At 54.3% G+C, this 13,289-nt stretch overlaps 4 protein-coding genes across 4 annotated transcripts; 3 read left to right on the forward strand and 1 right to left on the reverse strand.

Moving 5' to 3' along the window:
• Positions 1-450: 450 nt before the first annotated feature.
• Positions 451-3,392, forward strand: J4E88_007591 (uncharacterized protein; the record flags this gene model as incomplete). The annotated part of the gene is made up of 3 exons (XM_049401208.1): positions 451-971; positions 1,021-1,157; positions 1,210-3,392. 3 exons carry the CDS (start codon positions 451-453, stop codon positions 3,390-3,392), a joined length of 2,841 nt encoding a protein of 946 aa, XP_049252892.1.
• A 169-nt stretch (positions 3,393-3,561) lies between these two features.
• On the reverse strand, positions 3,562-4,187 carry J4E88_007592 (uncharacterized protein; the record flags this gene model as incomplete). Its single annotated transcript, XM_049401209.1, has 2 exons — positions 3,562-3,909; positions 3,963-4,187. 2 exons carry the CDS (start codon positions 4,185-4,187, stop codon positions 3,562-3,564), a joined length of 573 nt encoding a protein of 190 aa, XP_049252893.1.
• Positions 4,188-4,566: 379 nt separating this feature from the next.
• Positions 4,567-6,678, forward strand: J4E88_007593 (uncharacterized protein; the record flags this gene model as incomplete). Its single annotated transcript, XM_049401210.1, has 4 exons — positions 4,567-4,614; positions 4,685-4,925; positions 5,092-5,394; positions 5,441-6,678. The coding sequence occupies 4 exons, from the start codon at positions 4,567-4,569 to the stop codon at positions 6,676-6,678; spliced, it is 1,830 nt and encodes a 609-aa protein (XP_049252894.1).
• A 720-nt stretch (positions 6,679-7,398) lies between these two features.
• On the forward strand, positions 7,399-12,032 carry J4E88_007594 (uncharacterized protein; the record flags this gene model as incomplete). Its single annotated transcript, XM_049401211.1, has 4 exons — positions 7,399-10,145; positions 10,197-10,522; positions 10,931-11,083; positions 11,137-12,032. The coding sequence occupies 4 exons, from the start codon at positions 7,399-7,401 to the stop codon at positions 12,030-12,032; spliced, it is 4,122 nt and encodes a 1,373-aa protein (XP_049252895.1).
• Between the last annotated feature and the right edge of the window lie 1,257 nt (positions 12,033-13,289).

Genomic DNA, 13,289 nt, shown 5'->3' on the forward strand with positions numbered 1-13,289 from the left:
TTGAGATCGTGTTGGTGAAATGTCGAAGATGCCGTCATAGCAGCGCGGGACAATGCTTTAGCGCCGATCAACGACGTGCACCTCACACGTGGAGCGTTAACTCCGGCCCCGCCCCTACCATAGCTCTAGTTCGCGTCGAGCCACTGACCCTGACCAAGTCCAAGCCAAGTAGTACTCGAGAACACTTCGCTGCCTGACACCTGACTGCCTTATTTCTCCGACCAAACATTCGCGCGACGTACACGACCGACACCCGGACCCTTCGACCAGCGCTAGCATCACTCGCTACATTACTTGCTTCGACGCGCCGTGCCAACCGACTACTCTTCAACCAAACGCCCCCGACACATATACAGAACCGACCAAACTCTACAATCGAACGCCGATCCGCTCAACGCACATGTACATGGCGAGGGATGGTCCACAACACCGCATAACACGTAACCCAAGATGAGTGGGGACTGGGGGTATGGAGCCGTATTCAAGATATTCCTATGGGGCTACCTCGTCGGAGGGCTGACGCTCCTGCCCGCTGTAATCGTAGCCGCATGGTTCTTGGGAACGAGAGCCACGGAACAAGACAGCCACAACATCAACACCGCAGGTGACGGGGCAACTCCAGAGCAGCGCAGGAAGTCGGACACATCCGCAAACGGGAAGAACGATGACAGCGTACAAGTCGGAGCGGGCATAGATGACGAGATACTGGAGAAGCTGAAGGGAAGGACCCACGAGCCAGATGCCTGCGCTGGATATTTTGCGGTGTGCCGAGAGTATGTGCCAGGCGGCGTGAACGGCAAACCTCCGGATCGAACGACGCCGGCCGGTGCTGTAGTAGCTGTGGAGAGCCCGAGCGTGTACCAGTCTATGTACAGGAGCATCTTTGACAGGAACAAGAACGCGAGTCCCACGATAGAAGCATCAAACGCGAAGAACAAGAAGGCCCGGAACGTCTTCTACGTTGTCCTGCGGTATGTCTATACATCTTGAGTGCACGAAGTCGAACTAATCCCAGACCAGTCTTGGACACCTTATGCTGTACGATAACGAAGACCAGCTCGAAGTACGCCATGTCATATCGCTCGCACATTACAAAGTGGACATATATGGGGGTGGAGAACGCATACCGGAGGGCGAGCTTTGGATCAAGAGGAACTGTATGCTAAGACTCAAGCTCCCGTCATGGTTTCCTAGTGCTTACGGATACAGGTATTCGATTGGTCCAGCAGGTTGACAGCAACAGCAATGTCGACGCGAAAGGCTTCTATCTCTTCTCAGACAATTGTTCTGAGAAAGAGGACTTCTACCACGCAATGTTGCACGCCCAAGAGAACCAGAAAGACCCCACCGATACAGGCTCGCCGTCCGTCCCGCTCAAGTTCGATACACCTGATCTTGTCAAGCTAGTCCAGCAACTGCATGCTTCGGAGGAGAACCTACATACCCGCTGGATCAATGCGCTGATTGGCAGGGTGTTTCTCGCTCTATACAAGACCTCGCAAATCAAAGACTTCATCGCGAGTAAGATCAACAAGAAAATATCCCGCGTGCCTAAGCCTGCCATCATCAGCAGCGTGCAGCTACGCAAGGTCGACATGGGCACCTCGCCGCCCTTCATCACGAACCCCAAGCTCAAAGAGCTGACTGTCGATGGCGATCTCGTTGTAGAAGCGGATGTCAGCTACAAGGGAAGCTTCCGCATCGAGATATCAGCTACCGTACGAATCGACCTGGGCACTCGATTCAAAGCCCGCGAGGTGACACTTGTGTTGGCTGCCGTGTTGAAGAGGCTTGATGGACATATCCTCATCAGAGTCAAGCCCCCGCCTAGCAATAGACTCTGGATGACCTTTGAGACGCCCCCGAAGATGGAGTTCTCGCTCGAGCCAATCGTCAGTTCGCGTCAGATCACATATGGCGTTGTGCTGCGGGCCATCGAGAATCGCATTCGGGAAGTGGTGAACGAAACATTGGTGTTGCCCAACTGGGATGACATGCCGTTTACCGACACTATCGCGCAGGTCATAAGAGGTGGAATATGGGAGGATAGCGCAAAGGACGATGAGGAAGATGCAGACAAGATCAAGCAAGACGAAGCCACACTGGAGAGTGCGATCTCTGACGCTGAGAAGCTTGATGAAAAGGCTGATGCGGCAAGTGCGCACTTCTCCATCGCCTCGAGTGTTGATTCAGAAGAAGTTGGCACTGGTGTTTCTACGTCGACAGACCACAAGTCATCCTCGGCGTCAATAAGACCCCGCGCAATGCGGTCGTCGTCATCCGTGGCTCAAGTGAAGATTGACTCGTCGAATGCTTCTGCTGAGATGTCAAACGACCGCACCATGACGCCTACAAGTGTCAAGTCGCTTCCTGTCGCATCGCCGATGCAGTCGCCAATGCGGCCTGGCAACGCACGCCAAATGACGGAATCATCAGACAGCTCGTCGGAAGACACTTCTGCTGCCTCGGTCTACGCAGCGAGCATTGCCTCCGCACCCGTCCCGAACACGGATCACTCACGCACCAAGTCGAGGGAGCTATCTGCACAGGAAATTGCCGCTGCCGCCGCCGCTGCAGCAGGAGCAAGCAACATGGCGACAAAGAAACAGACCATCAACCAATCCCTCAACTCTGCCACAGCAGCAGCCAGGAACTGGCTCGCAGCCAAGCAGAACGCAAAGCCCAACACCAGTACCACCAACAGACCACCAACATCCGAGGGCCCGAGCATAGATCACGACTCATCGTCATCGTCATCTCTGGACCCCCGCCCACAACTCCACTCCAATCCCTCCATCTCGAAATCCCACTCCGAACCCATGGGTAGAGGCCAACCCCTCCCTCCCCCAGGCACACCTCTACCGCACCCCAAGAACGAAAAACGACAAACGTGGGCCATCCCCGCCGCAGCCTCGTCCACATTTGCGAATCTTACGAAACGCAAACCCGTCGTCCCGGGTCCCAGCTCCCCCGCCGTGTCCAGCAAACACTCAGTTGAAGATCTCATTGACAGCCCAAAAACAGCACTAGGCACAGCCTCCCTTTTGCCCGCCGCACACTTCCCAGATCAAGACGCAAGGACAGGAGGTGGCGGAGATGACGACGACGGGGAAGATGTGTTTCGGGAGATGCGGCGGAGGAAAAGCAGTGCTGGCAGTGCTGGTACTGCGCATACTGCGAGTGAGCTCGCGACGCCGCCGCCGCCGTTGCCCAAACGCAGGCAGAGACAGCCGAGTCTGAATCTGAGTGCGCATACGAGGCGGGCGAGTCAGAATCAGAATCTGCCGCAGCTTGGTGGGGAGGGCGAGGGGTTGTTGGTTGTGGAGGCGCCGGTTGTGGAGGGGAATACGGGGAGGGACGATGAGGGAGGTAGGGAGAGGGGTGTTACGTGAGGAGAGTAGTGTTGAGGTAGTTCATGAATGTCATTCTCGGCACGAAGGCAAGGTCATGCAAGAAACCGAACTGAATGCATGCTGATAACTCGTGTAATATCTCTTTTGGCCTATCTGCTTGACGACCTTTTCTTAGGGTATAAATCTTCATCTCCAGGGATCATCGTCCTCATCCCATTTTCGCGTTTGAAAAGTCCATCTCAGGGTGCTGCTTCTTGAACTGCTCCAGGATGTCCGCCTTCTTCTGCTCGTCGCTCGTCGGCTTCCCTAGCTCCTTCTGCTTCTGGTCAAACATCATCTTCTCCACCATGCCGCGTGTCTCTCCGTCGAGGTCGCCCAGCTTGCTGTTCTCGGGCTGGATCTTGGAGGTGTCGATCTTGGGCGCTGTGGTGACGACGTGGGCCCACCACTCCATCTGGTTCACTTTGTCGAGGTGGATGGAGATCTCTTTCTGGGAACCGACGGAGGTCAGTGTCCAGGTGGAATCGTCGACGCGTATGGCATGAGGCAGCTCGCCCTGGACAAAGCGTTAGCACATGCTTTTGCTGGGCGGAACAAGCAAGGACGAACGTCGATGAAAGGCTCCTGGCCCTTGATGCCGGCCTTGAGCGCGTTGCGAGTAATCTTGACATCCAGGTCCTTGCCCTTGTACTTGCCATCAATGGTGATGGCGATGTCGAGGTCCTTGATGGTCTGGTCCCACTTGTAGGGCAGGGCGGCCTGCTCGGCCTGCTCCTTTGCGCGGGCGTCGGCGTCGGCCTTCTCGCGCTCTTCGGGTGGGGGTGAGGCAGACATGGCAGCGTGTTTGGCGGCGTGGTGGGAAAAGTTTCAGTGTTTGGGAGGGGAGCGTGGGCGGGACACGATGACGCTCCTCCGCCGATCCATCGTTCGCAGCAAGCCCGACGCAAGCGCAAGCTCCACCATGCGCCCTGCTTCACTCCTCCTACCCCGGTCCACTCCAATAACGGACATGCTCCTCGGATTGCAATCTACGGGCCACCCTCTCCTCTATTGATAACGCGACGACTCCTATCCTTCACCCGCGCCGTAATGCTCTCCTAGCACTGCCCGAGCCATTGCGACACCCGGCCACGACACCCGCACCCACCGCCAGCACGACGGCTACACGGCACCACCGAGCCCGCGGCCCAACCGGGCAGCCACCTGTGAAGTCATGGCCAGCTCCTTCGAGAAGAGTGTCAAGGGCGGCACCAAGATCAAGGTAGCTATGCGCCCTCGCTCCTTCCGGCTGCTCCCCATGCGCCATCACGCTGGACTAACACACGATACAGCTCGCCGCGCCCAAATCCAAGTATGTCGAGCATATCCTCGTCGCGACGCATGCCGGCGAGGCAGGCGTGGCTGAGATCTTCCGCGCCCTCACGAACCGACTACGCGACTCGACATGGACCATCGTATTCAAGAGCTTAATCATCGTACATCTCATGATAAGAGAAGGCGAGCCCGAGGTCACGCTCAAATACCTGGCGCAGAACCCACACAGAAAGCTGGCCATCAACCATTTCACAGAGGGTACGTCTTGAGATTCAGTTCCGGGCCGCCCAGCCAGGGTGATGTGGCTACAACACGGGCACGAATTGGGCAGCAACCGCGTCGCCCAATGCCCTGTATCTTGAGACGGATGGCATTTGGACTGCAACAGAAAGCATACACCAGGCGCTAACATTGCGTGCAATAGTACAGACCCAGGGCCACAATATCCGGACCTACTCCGAATACCTGCTGCGACGTGCGATCGAATATGGCGCCACCAAGGTCGACTACGTGCGCGGCGGCGAGGGGCGGCTTAAGCGGCTGACCGTGGAAAAAGGCCTTCTTCGTGAAGCCGAGAGTGTGCAGGACCAGATCAGATCACTGCTCAAGTGCCAGCCCTTCGACGACGAACCAGAAAACGAGATTACCATGACAGCATTCCGATTGCTCACGATGGATTTGCTGGTACTCTTCCATGTTATGAACGAGGGCACCATCAACATACTCGGTAAGTCCAACATGTCTTCTTGGTTTATAGGGTATTGATAAAGTAGAGCACTATTTCGAGCTGTCAAAGCCAGACGCAACACGCGCGCTGGCAGTATACCGCACATTCGTCAAGCAGACGGAAGCTGTCGTCCAATACCTTAGTCTTGCAAGAGCACACGAACACTCGACAAGACTGGAAATCCCCAAGATCAAGCATGCTCCGACCAGTCTGGCAGCATCCCTGGAAGAATATCTCAACGACAAGGACTTCGAGATCAACCGACGACAGTACATCGCCGAGAAGGAGGCGAAGAAGAACGGGGGCAAGCCTACCAATGGCGCCAGCAAACCCTTGGATACGAAGCCTTCCACGGCGAATGCACCCTCAAACAATACGAGCAGTCAGCAGCCAGCAGCAGCCTCGAAACCCTCCTCCAGCGCACCCTTGATTGACCTCTTTGCATCACTCGAGGACAACCAACAGACCATGGCCACGCAGCCCATGATGCAGCAGTATCCCCAACAAACAGGCTTCCAGGTTCCACAACAGACGGGCTTTCCTCAACAGCAGCAACAGCCCTTTGCTATGCAGAATGGCCAGAGCACCAATCCGTTCCAGATGCAGCAGCCACAGGTGCCGCAGATGCAGGCACCCCAGCTCCAGTCACAATTCACAGGCGCAGGCTTTGGAGGCTATTCGCCTCAACCCTTCGGTGTACAGAATACCATGCCTTCAATACCACAGAATGGTATGCCTGATTATTCACAACAGCAGCAAATGCAGATTCCCACAATTGCCGAACCCTTACAACCACAACAAACGTCAACAAACCCATTCCGACAGTCAATGCTGCCGAGTGCCGAGCCCAAGATGCTCACTAGCCCTACCAGCACTGGATCGCTCAATCGGTCATCCACGAATCCATTCGCAAAACAAAGTACCGGTTTCTCGCAGTCGCAATCACCAATCAATTCTCCACCTTACTCCATGTCACCCATCCAAGAATCGCCATTCGCTCCGATGCAGCAGCAGCCTTTGCAGCCAACACCAACCGGCACAAATCCATTCGCACGGCAGCCCTCGCCGCAGAGTGTCGCATCCCCACAGGGTGGCCTGACAGTGAACGCTACAGGCAGTACCAATCCTTTCCGGCAGAGCGCTTTTGTCAACCAGCAAACGGGCCAGGGTTGGCAGAATACAGGTAGCCAAGGGACGATGGGCGGAATGAGCCTGGATCAGGTACCTACAACGAGTGTGTTTCCACGGCCTGGACAGCAACAGCAGCAAAATTTTCTTGGCTAGGATCAAGACATGATGACGGGTCAATGGTAGACTGCGACTGTAAGAAGCTCAAAGGGCAATTCACACACTCGTAAACGGGCATTTTCATTAGGGATGGCGTTTCTATATCGCTCGCCGCTGTAGTTATTACGTACTCGGTTGGACATAATCATGTTGCACTGCGCAAGGCTAGTTGTGTGCATATCGGTTTCTTGGAAGGGGCGTCGGGAGCCCGCTCAATGTCGGATGTCCAAGGGCAGATTGGGTTGTTTTGTGATAGATCATGTACCGACGATGTTGTCGTTTGTTGACGAGCTGGGCTGAGGCCAAGAGGGGAAGCCCCTCGCTAATGCATTATAATTACTGTCGCACACCCCGCGTTGTTCTCCCACTGTACAGAGCGTTGAGCCTTGACTCTGACTCTTGTGTTGGCAATTCTACCTGCGAGGTCGCGTCGAGTGGGGCTAAATAGTCGCCATTGCCTCTTAGGTAAATGCAGGGGTAATACAAGCCACGTGCCGACGCGTTGCCGTAGATTTAGCGCGCCGGCCACAACTTGCCTATCAAGCCTCACAGTCGGCACAACACGATCCTCAATCTCACTCACTCAACGCCGCTTTATATGCATCACAGATGATCACGGTTTCTGCCATCTCTATCTGGACCCGCCTCCCATGACCTTATTGAAAGAGCGCAAATTTGTCGACTGGCGCTGGCAAGCCCGCATCAGCGTTATCAACAATGAAACCTGACGGGTCTCTGGATGCTCCCTTCACTCTGGATGACGACCCGCCTAGTTATGTACCTGCGCCTACAGTGCGACGGCGCCATCGCCAAACGCTTGACCAAGATGGGCTTGAGGAGATCTCCGACGCGCAGCAAGCTGCAGCTGCATGGAAGGAGGTCGCCGCACGGAGACAAACGAAACAAAGACACGGGAAAAACATGAGCAATGATACGTCTGGAGGAGATAGTAGTACGAAGGACAGCAATCTCACAAACAAACCGCGAGACCGGACGTCGTCATCCACGAAGTCTGTTGAGATTGTTGATCTTTCAATCGATGAAGATGAGCCGCCAGTATCCGGACAAGCAACACAATCAGGCATAAATGCTAGGGTGAATCAGCGCCCAATTCAGGGACCACAGGGTTTTGTTCCTTTGCCTACTACGCGTCACGAAGCTGTGCTTCCTGAGCGAGCTAAGCCTGCTGAGTCTCCTAAGAGAACGAGTCGGATATTTTCTCTCCCCATGGAATCTCTAGCAACACCGACGTATAACTCACATCATCCGCCTCAATCATCGGTTGCACGAACAACGGGGCCATTCACGGGGCTTCCGGGGCCCTCGACAACGCCAACTTACCACTCACACTTTGTGCCCGGCTCATCAGTGGTGCAAGTGACAGAACCAAGTGCGGAGCTTTCCAGGGAATCTTCAGCAAACCCAGTCTATCAACCACGCTACCTGCCTCGATCACCAGTCACACAAGGAGCGGGACCAAGTGCGGAAGTCCCCAAGGTCACGCCGCTGAACCGCTCGCCGTCAGCCGCATCAACACCAAGGACAGAACCGAGTGTTACCACTCAAGCGATACTGATAGATGAGGATATTTCCCCTCAACCTACGTACCATGCGACATCGGCCCTCGGAGCCTCAACTGACCGTACCGCACCCGTCTTGGACCATACCGTAGACCCATCGGCGCAGCCGGCCAGTGATGTCTCTGAGAACCCACAAGAACAAGCCCCTGCCAGTCGCAGAGATGTAGTTCCCGAGTCGGACGACGCAACACCGGACGATGATAGCGGCAGCATGACTATCCCCTTGCCTAATAAGTCGCCTGAGCCAAACCTTTCAGCCATACAAAGACTGCCGCAGAAACAGAAAGCCATCAAGTCAGTAAGACGAAGAGATGATGGGTTCTCGGGTCCACAGCTGCCTGTCAGACCACCGCGTCAGTCTGCGACTGATCATCGGGGCGTAACAAACTTATCCTTCAAGCCTCTCGACCTGGGCTCGAGTAAGTCAAGGTCCGGGTCGCCTGTGGTAACACGTCGTAGCCAAAGCAAAACTCCAACGTTAGATACTAGTATCATTGCTGATAGCGCGCCTGCGCAGACGGAGGAAGAATCCGTCAGGGCTGCCAGTCCTGTGGAACGCAGCACAACGCCCACACAATCGCCGCCACCGCCACCTCACGATGAGGCAGGCGAACCTGCACCGGGGCGTGCCATTAGCTCGACACCTTTACTGTCCCGTTCCGCCACCCCTACTGCCCTGCGTCCTGTCGAGGCATCAGCAGAGCCGACCCGGCCTTCTGAAGCGCCATTACCAGTCCCCGAAATTATGATCCCAGATGTGCCAGCTCCGGCAACAGTCGTCAGTACTCATCCAACCATCCAACCCGAACACCTTCGGGTGCCTGTCGAGAACGATGGTGGTAGAACAAGCAAGAAGCCCCCACTGCAAGCAGATGTGCTCGTCACTACACGCTCAGCTGTAGAAGCGTGTTTGAAACGTCATGTGGCGGAACGACATGAATTACATGCATACTTGATGGAGACAAAGATGCGGAATCAGAGAACATTCCAAGAACAAGACCTACGCGCCCGGTCCCGTAAGCAGAAGCGTCCACAGCAGCCTATCCTACCCGAAAAGTACATCCAGAAGACTTCCCCCTTTGAGAACATGCGTGCTATACAAGTACCGTTCGACAGAGCCAACGCTAAGCGCTTCGTGGATATGAGTCAGGAAACATTCATCAAGGCCAAACCCAAAGACACAGTGGTCAAGTCAGGCTTAGCCGTGCCTACTACAAAGTACAAGAGTGATGCGCCAAAGATTCCTCCTTTCAAAGAGTATGTCAGTCTGAAGAACAACGTTCTTAAAGACAATGAGTCAAAATTACTCGCAACACCCTATTTCCAGGACGAAGACTACCGTGGTCGCGAGGTTCTGCTGGACACGCTTCCTTATATGTACGAGATGACGCATGACGAGAAGGGGCCGCTAGACTTCCGCAAGGAACAGTGCCGGTTCTACGATAAAGCCATCGAAGCATTCCTGTCTGAAATAGGCATCACGTGGAACGATGTCCTTTTTTGGCTACTGGCCCCGGATCAAGCCATTATACGAATCAACGACTCTTTAAATGGAAGCAAGCAGTTTGAAGCACAGGTCCTCGAAAGATCACGATATCACATTGAGGAGTTTGAGAGAGACGGTGAGCCGAAGAAGGCTACTCTGTTTGACCGGAACAACAAAAAGTGGGAAGAATTTGTCGCACAGCTTGAAGAGCCGATCCCGAGTGCTCTGAGACTTGCGGCAACAGCTTCTGCAGCGGTGTTCAAAGAATGTGAATTCAGCATCTGGTACCTGGCTCAACAGTCCAAAGCTGTACAGAGTCTCATACGGAAGAAGTCTGCACATGAGCAGTCTTCCAAGCACTCAACGTACAAAAAGATCATGTGCAGAGTATGCCATCAGTAAGTACCAATGCGTGAATTTTGATGCCGAAATCCTAACCTTCTTGACAGACACGATTGCCTTCTTCATGGCGAGATCAGACAAGTACCCGAGGATTCCTGGAAGACGGACTCGGAAGACGAAGAACGCGCTACACAGGCGACTGATGATACCAGTCGTCGAGGCTCCAACAACAAAACTCCGCGCCGTGTGTCGAACTTTAGCAGAGACGACACCGACGATGAGAACGAACCCGGCGACCCCTTGCCCGCACATTTTGACTCCGACTCCGACATCGAGAAGGTCATAAACTATAAGCTTCCTGCAAACCCAAGCGCTTTCGAGTCTTGTTCAGAGACGGAGATGATTACTCCCAAAGGTGCGAAACCGCCACCTGGTAAGTTTAATAGCACTTGGTGGCTGAACCAGGATACAACGCAACATTGGGAGAAGAGGAAGCCATTTTTCCCATGCAAGCACGAAGGCAGCTGCGAGAACGCGAAATGCCGGTGCTTTAGAGAAGGCATTAATTGTGAGAAAACATGCAAGTGCTCTCACTCTTGCAACCGACGTTATCCTGGTTGCAGTTGTGCAACAGCGTCGGGGAAGCGCGTGTGTCTTACACAGACATGTCTCTGCGTCAAATTCAACCGAGAGTGCGATGCAGACCTTTGTGGCTCTTGCGGAGCATCTGAAGTTCTTGACCCGGTGAATCGTTATAACGATGAAGTGGTTCAACGCACCTGCTGTAATGTCGCGATACAGAGGGGTGTTCCTCGGAAAACATTGCTCGGTCATTCGGAAGTGCATGGCTTTGGACTCTATATGGGCGAGGACATCAAGAGTGGCGAGTATATTGGTGAATATACTGGCGAGGCCATCTCGGTTAAGGAAGGCGATCGCCGAGTCACGATATACGACTACCAGAAGACGATGTACCTGTTTCGTCTAAACTCGAGTGAGTTTCTTTATCATTCTTACGCGAATCAGATTGCTAACACCAACATGTAGAGCAGGAAGTTGATGCGACATACATGGGCAATAAACTACGCTTCATCAACAATGCCGACGACAAGTACACAAACTGCGGCCCCAAGAACTTGCTGTGCAACACAGTCTTTCGCATCGCGCTCTTCGCCACCAGAGACATCAAGGCAGGTACCGAGCTGTTCTTCAACTACAACTATCCCAAGGAGAAGACAGAGCAATTCAAACAGCCTAATGCCAAGATCGTCGCAGTCAAACAGACCAAGCAAAAGACGAAGAAAAGGGAGTCACTCACCAGTCTGAGCCAGCCCATCGAGGACCGTTCACGTATCCTTGCCGCCACAGCAAAAGCCAGAGAGGCAAAAGCAGCGAAGCGGAAAGAGGCCATGCTGCAAGAGGGCGGCGTGGAGCCAGCCACAAGAAGGCGCTCTGGAACACTTCAAGCACGAAAGGCAGCTACGAGCAAACCCGGACGCAAGGCAGTGCGAAAGTCCAAGCGCGGAGGGCTCAATAGGAACGAGTCCACAGGTTCAGATACGGGTATGGATGTAGAGGCAAGCGACCCCGAAATCCCCGAAATCCCCCCTGTCATTGAGTCGCAGAGCACTCAGACTAGTCTGTACGTCCAGGACACGGAGGCGGAAGACGACGAGTTCATCTTGCCAGATACCCAAGAAGACGAAGAGCAAGATGTGGCTGAGCCGGCCTCTGAGGATGATGAACCGCCCGGTCGATCTACGAGGTCTCGTCGTGGGCCGGGTCGACCGCATAGGAGGGCGTCGGATGTGGCGCCGGTGGTTGCGGTCAAGCAGGCGGTTAAGCAGGCGGCCAAGCAGAAGAAGTCGAAGATGGGTGGTGCACGACCAGGTGCTGGCAGGAAGAGAAAACGACCCGTTATTGCTAACAGCGATGATGAGTGAGACCTCTGTGCTAGTAGTTGGGATCGTACATTGGTGGAAGGATGAGAGGGACGATGTGAGTGGGATGTCTGTTTGGTGTTCATTTTTGTGTTTAATACCCCATTCTATATTGCTTCAAGCAAGATATTACTACAGAAGACTTGTGCGTGCCTGTGAATTTGACAATCCCAATGCGCAAGACGTGCTGACACCCTCAACGATGGAATTTGCATAACCTACTTACACACCCCTGCCACTTCACGAGCAGCTGCAACGCAAACTCCCAGCATCACGCCAGACTCGTGAAATCCCCCCAACACCAAAGCCACCCCCTCTCCCACCCCGTACCAAACCGCCGCCCTAGTCCAGAGCTGCCAGACCACCCAACGGCCGCACCAACCTCCGGGACGCGACCCGCGAAAAGGCTGCAAGCCAGTACCGGCGTGCTTACCATTCAACTCCTAGTGCAACCACACCCAGCGATCTGCAACAGCGGGGAAAAGCAAACGGCATTCGTTCGAGACCGAGACTATCGAATCGAACGCTTGGGTAGCGGGAAAGAGGGGGAATAAGCACCGGAGACTGGAGGTGTCATCCAGACGTGGGATTGACGCACAGGCGTGATAGGTAAGTAAGCTCAGCGGGAACAAGCAAAACGTTGGTTTTGATCAGTATTTCTACGATGGACATGTATGTGCCTGCACAACTGTTGAGATTGCGATTGCACTGTGCGCAACGCAACTCCTCCTATCTATGGTAATTTGGCATTCAGCATACTCGGGTTTACCAAACGCCCCAAGCTGTGCGTGCGTTGCGCCTCTTCCGGTGCGGATCGCTGCACCCACGCACGAGATGTGCTACAGGTATGTCTGTAGCCAGCCGATGCGTTTAAGGTTTAGAGTGGGGCGGGGAAGGCCTGGCTAGTAGTTGAGATGGGCGAGATGCGACAGGAACGCGTGGAAACGGCGAGATGTCATGGGTGAAATGGATCTTGTAAGACTTGGTATGCAGCGGAGATGCTGTGATGGAAAACGTGTGTGTGTGTGTGTGGTGTCGCACCTGATTAAGCCCGGTGTAAAGAAGAGGCGGGTAAAGACATAAATGAACATCACGTGGAAGCTCCACCACCTGCATCATCTCCAGGGCTGGGCAATGTCTTGAGCCTGATACATCGCAATCACACACAGCTCAGCCCATGAATCCCCATCCACAAGTCGCGCTACGCACATACCTCTCCGTCGTTGAACGGAAACAACAATACCTACGTCAACAAAACGT

The sequence above is a fragment of the Alternaria novae-zelandiae genome, assembly GCF_023758075.1.
Source record: "Alternaria novae-zelandiae strain BMP 2774 chromosome Unknown scaffold_16, whole genome shotgun sequence".
Taxonomy (NCBI): Eukaryota; Fungi; Ascomycota; class Dothideomycetes; order Pleosporales; family Pleosporaceae; genus Alternaria; species Alternaria novae-zelandiae.